Source organism: Brachionichthys hirsutus, chromosome 16 (assembly GCF_040956055.1).
Source record: "Brachionichthys hirsutus isolate HB-005 chromosome 16, CSIRO-AGI_Bhir_v1, whole genome shotgun sequence".
In the NCBI taxonomy this organism is placed as follows: domain Eukaryota; kingdom Metazoa; phylum Chordata; class Actinopteri; order Lophiiformes; family Brachionichthyidae; genus Brachionichthys; species Brachionichthys hirsutus.
The window spans coordinates 3,563,033-3,568,771 of record NC_090912.1 but is presented as its reverse complement, the minus strand read 5'-3'; the positions used below and the strand labels follow the sequence as shown (position 1 = coordinate 3,568,771).

The window sequence follows — 5,739 nt, the reverse complement described above, 5'->3', positions numbered from 1 at the left end:
TCAAAGCAGGTGTAACGGACTCACCTGCATCTTCTGATGCATGCTCATAACTGGCTACGAGCCTTCATAGAACCAGAGTCAGTTTGTACAGCTGCTTGGCTGAACGGCCGCTTGTTGTGACGAACACAGAGGGGTTTGTTTCCATTGGTCTGTAAGGATGATGATGATTCATATATTTATTAGATTGAATGTTAGAGCAGTACAAGTACAGTCAAACAATAGTATGTATTACAGTACAAGTACAGTCAAACACTCTGTCTAAGAGGAGCATTTCAAAAAAGCCCTTGCGGTCTTGTTTCCATTGAAAGGAAGACAGGTGGACCGATTTATCTGTTTGTGTCTGTTTTCTAATACATTTTTAAGGTTGCATTTTCTTGCTCTCTGCTTGCAAATGAAACTGCATCTCTGAGAACTGAAGCTGGAAGCTTCCTACAGCCACAGACCCACATAGCTTCTCTCCCCGCAGCCACGTGCCAACTCCAGCCCCGCCCCCCCAGCAATCCCAGCAGGAGACTTCTACCTCCTTGCCACATGCCAGTCAAGGAATATTTACTGGCAGACACGTACCTGAATGTTAATGTTGACAGGTCTCACAACGTCTTTGCTGCTTACATGTCTCGAATGCCTACGTTTCACTGTGGAACCCAGGACAGAACATGCTTTATTTTCTAAATGAAAGAACAGGAAATGCATAATGGTTTCAGGACTCATCAGGTATTTCATCAGTGCCACATCATAAACCCCACAACTGTGTGTTTGTATTTGTGTGAACGCGCAATAAGCTGCTAACACAATTCCTTGTTGTCCACTGATTTCTCACTGCTGCATTTTCTCCTTCATTCCCTCCAGGGTTGAGGAGAGTTTTAAGACTCTGTTCTGGTCGATTTTTGGGCTCTCTGAAGTGATCTCAGTGGTTCTGAAGTACGACCACAAGTTCATAGAAAACATCGGCTATGTGCTATATGGAGTCTATAACGTCACAATGGTGGTGGTTCTTCTCAACATGCTTATAGCCATGATCAACAGCTCATACCAGGAGATAGAGGTAAGTAAGTTGATCAGTGTCGCTTTGTATCCACTCGGTCTGCTTACGAGAGTGAGAGCTAAAAACATCACAAATCAAACGTATTAAGAGTTATTCCAACATGCTTGGAAGACTGAAACTTACTTTTCTGCAAGAAATCTGGGCTGTCTGGCAGGGTCCAAGTGAGGCTTATTTCCCACAAACACAGAATTACATTTGTCTTTATTCACACATAGCACTAGGACACATTAGTTTCCTGTGTTAAATGGTTGATAAATCTGTTCTTTGGTTTTATCGTTTTGGCTCGACTGTCTTCTTGACCATGACACAATGTTATCAGTGCATGTCGGCCTGTCTCTGCAGGAGGACGCTGATGTGGAGTGGAAGTTTGCACGGGCTAAGCTGTGGCTGTCCTACTTTGATGAGGGTCGCACACTGCCCGCCCCCTTCAACCTGGTTCCCAGCCCAAAGTCGTTCTACTACCTGGTCCTCCGCATCAAGTCCTGCCTGATATGGCTCTGCAAGGCCAAAAGCCATCGGCAAAACAACGAATTGGAGTTGGGCATGCTAAACCAACAGGTCAAGGTCAGCATGGAGATTCCATTTAGATTCACTTAATGCACTGTTAGGCCCAGAGAAGGGGCCAATCTACAGTGGGTGTCTTTTTATAGGCTTGGGTTAACTGCTTGCAACTGAAGAGATATAATGCGTTTGGGATGCATCATGCATTTACACAGCTTCTTCCTATCAAGAATTGTCCACCCAAATAGATTAACTGCAATGAAATGAGATTCTCAGGTGAAGAAAATAACAAACCACCTTATACAGAATCCATCTTATTTGATGGACTTGTCCACAGGCGTGTGTCTCTTTCCTCAGGTCAAACGGTTCTTGGCTATTAGTCAGGTCGTCTGACCTGTCCGACTGCCCAGGCAGGTTTCAGGGTGGAAGGAGCTGACTTGCATCCATCTACTTCTGAGACTGCCGAAAGTTCTCTCCTGCCTTAACTGTTCGAGGGAATTGCCAAGCAGCTAGAACAGGCGATCAATGCTTTCGATCAAATTTGACCCGAAAGCTTGATAGATAATGTCATCTAAGATTCGGAGAAGACAGAGCGACCGCTCTGAATCTGTACAAAAGTTCCTCGGTTTTAGGGAAGTTAAGAATAGAATAGAAGCGAATTATGTTGGGTTATAGTCGCCACATGTCCAGACAGTCGGACATGGAGTTTGTTATTCCATAATTCCAGTATTAATGACTGAGCCTAATTCACATTAAATTGTTCAGTAATTACTCTACTTTATCAGACATATACAAATGAGTTTCTCTGAAAAACAAATAATCAGTATTCAGGAGTCAAAAGCATAAACCAATAAGATCAATAAGGGACTGTGGGTGACTGAATACCTCTGCTAAAATTGTGTCTATATGCCATATTATGGATAGTCATTTCATAATGCTATTCATCACAGCAGAAAAACTTGTGTCCACTCTGTTAAAGATATTTTGACACCTCAGTGCAGAAATAAAGTGGAAGATATATAGAGCTTTGGATGCAAGTATTAAAGCAAAGCCTTTTGTTGTTTTGTTTGGCAATGCTTTTCCCCCACTGACACCCTTTTCAGATGCTTCAATTATAGAAGACTATTCGACCCTGAAGTGTGACGTTAACACTTGACTGTTGTCTGCAGCAGGATGAGTGCTTCAGGTCTTATCCGCGCCCGGGGGAAGAGTTCACCCCGAGAAGATCTAGAAAACTCCCAACCAGATATCAGGTAAGACACGGGGTGAAGGATGAGTGGAAAAGAGCAAGAAGCATAAAGGATGAAGAAAATGTTTGAGGAAAAACAGAGCATCACACTTGCCACATTGGTTGTATTTAATCTTTCTGTCCTCTTCATAGAACATCATGAAACGCCTGATTAAGCGCTATGTCCTTAAGGCTCAAGTGGACAGGGAGAGTGACGAAGTCAACGAAGGTGAGAGCAGCTTGTGCTGAAGGAGGAGACTAATGTCGTCATGTTGACTCCGACTCATGAGGAAAATGACCAGAGTGAAGATCAGACTCTGTACATGAAGGATGAAGATGGTGCAGCAGAGACAGAGTCTGTCGTCAACATGCCGGTTATAATCTCTGTGGTTGGAGCAGCAGACATTGACCTGCTGATCTCTACCAGCTCTCACGTATCTGTCAGCCATGATGAGGGAGGTGGAACGAGCAGAACAGATGCTGAGATTGAGCCCCAGTTTCAATCCCAGGGAAGAAATAACGCAAGTAAAAAGTCATATGTTTGTACATTATGTAACAAGGGTTACACAAAACACGCAAGCTTAAAAGTCCACATGAGAATCCACACTGGTGAGAAGCCCTTTGACTGTAAAACATGTGGGGAACAATTCATACAAAAATCTGATTTGAAAAAACACATGATAATCCACACTGGTGAGAAGCCCTTTGACTGTAAAACATGTGGGAAACAATTCATACAAAAATCTGCTTTGAATGTCCACATGAGAATCCACACTGGTGAGAGGCCCTTTGACTGTAAAACATGTGGGAAACAATTCATACAAAAATCTGCTTTGAATGTCCACATGAGAATCCACACTGGTGAGAAGCCCTTTGACTGTAAAACATGTGGGAAACAATTCACACAAAAATCTGATTTGAATGTCCACATGAGAATCCACACTGGTGAGAAGCCCTTTGACTGTAAAACATGTGGGAAACAATTCATACAAAAATCTGATTTGAAAAAACACATGAGAATCCACACTGGTGAGAAGCCCTTTGACTGTAAAACATGTGGGGAACAATTCATAAAAAAATATGCTTTGAATGTCCACATGATAATCCACACTGGTGAGAAGCCCTTTGACTGTAAAACATGTGGGAAACAATTCACACAAAAATCTGCTTTGAATGTCCACATGAGAATCCACACTGGTGAGAGGCCCTTTGACTGTAAAACATGTGGGAAACAATTCATACAAAAATCTGCTTTGAATGTCCACATGAGAATCCACACTGGTGAGAAGCCCTTTGACTGTAAAACATGTGGGAAACAATTCATACAAAAAAATGATTTGAATGTCCACATGAGAATCCACACTGGTGAGAGGCCCTTTGACTGTAAAACATGTGGGGAACAATTCATACAAAAATCTGCTTTGAATGTCCACATGAGAATCCACACTGGTGAGAAGCCCTTTGACTGTAAAACATGTGGGAAACAATTCATACAAAAATCTGATTTGAAAAAACACATGAGAATCCACACTGGTGAGAAGCCCTTTGACTGTAAAACATGTGGGAAACAATTCATACAAAAATATGCTCTGAATGTCCACATGATAATCCATGCTGGTGAGAAGCCCTATGGATGTAAAACATGTGGGAAACAATTCACACAAAAATCTGATTTGAATGTCCACATGAGAATCCACACTGGTGAGAAGCCCTTTGACTGTAAAACATGTGGGAAACAATTCACACAAAAATCTCAGTTGAAAAGGCACATGACAATAAAAACGGGAAAAGCCTGCCCGTTTATAAATGTGTGAAAAACCTTTCAGTTGCGCCAATGTTTTGAAACGCCACATGAAATGTGTCCACCCTGGGAGGAAGGCCTCCCTTTGACATATCTATGAAAAAATATATTTAGTATATGAACTGACAATTTTTTGAGATTTTTGTAAGATGGAGCACATTGAGTTGGTCTCCTTCAGAAGGATTGCTGAGAATTGAACTTTGTCTTCTGGAACCTTTTATGTAGAAATATTTGTTCTTGAATGTTGATTGTGTTGAATACTTTATTCATGACTATCATTCTGTATTAATATATTAAAAATCACTTTGTTTTCTGACTGCAGAGAAATTATTGAAAGTATTCAGCAACCAGAAATGGAAGTTGTTGCAAAGGACATTCTTTTAAAGGTCCCATATTATGAAAAACTCACTTTTCATAATAATGTTTCGACACTATTATGGTAATTTTGGGTCCTTATCAACCCAAAAACAGCTAAAAGAAATGAAAAAGAAAGTTAAAGTTAGACAATAGAAATGATAAAACCAGGGTTTGCAGGGTTAGGCCTCCTGGAGACCAGAAGCCGAAGTAGCACATTGATTATTACTCGAGTCATGTCTAATTAGTGCAGTGTGCACCTGAAAGCAGCTCGAAGCGCTGTTTACGTGTCAGAGGATGTTTAGTTTGAGCACGGACGACGATCCATAATTACACCCAAGCCCCCTGATCTATACTTACTGCTGTACCTACAATTTCCTCTACAGATCTGCCACTCATGCTGCCACCCCCTCCAAAGAGCCTGTTCTGAAACCTCCCTTGGGGGGTTGCAAATGAAGGCTGCTGTTACTCAAAATAAAAAAGTCCTGGAGCTACAGAAGAGAGTCTCTCTTTGAATTCAGCATCTCATCGCTTTTCCTTTGTGCTGCTTTACCCTTCTCTATTTTTGGGTCTTAATTAGGCTCAAGAGGAGTCGTCGTCGTTACATACAGATACATACAGATTTAAAAAAATAAAATAAAGGTTTTTATTGCAACCAAGAGGAGATAGAGAGTGAAGTAGAAAAAAATGCATCAATAACCTTTGAAAGTATTTTGAGATTTCAAATATCTTATTTTGGTAAGAAAAAGACTTTCAGCATAAATCATGAAATGTACCACTTTCAAGTCACCAGAAATTCAAAACAAAATT

General features: G+C 41.1%; 1 protein-coding gene across 1 annotated transcript; it reads left to right on the top strand.

The window, feature by feature from the left end:
- Positions 1 to 3,013: 3,013 nt before the first annotated feature.
- Positions 3,014 to 4,847, top strand: LOC137905273 (zinc finger protein 420-like). The gene has a single exon (XM_068749490.1). It carries the CDS (start codon positions 3,044 to 3,046, stop codon positions 4,586 to 4,588), a length of 1,545 nt encoding a protein of 514 aa, XP_068605591.1. The 5' UTR covers positions 3,014 to 3,043; the 3' UTR covers positions 4,589 to 4,847.
- Positions 4,848 to 5,739: the final 892 nt, after the last annotated feature.

Bases quoted from the DNA above. Each gene is read 5' to 3' on its own strand.
- LOC137905273 (XM_068749490.1), top strand. From the start codon at position 3,044: ATGTTGACTCCGACTCATGAGGAAAATGACCAGAGTGAAGATCAGACT.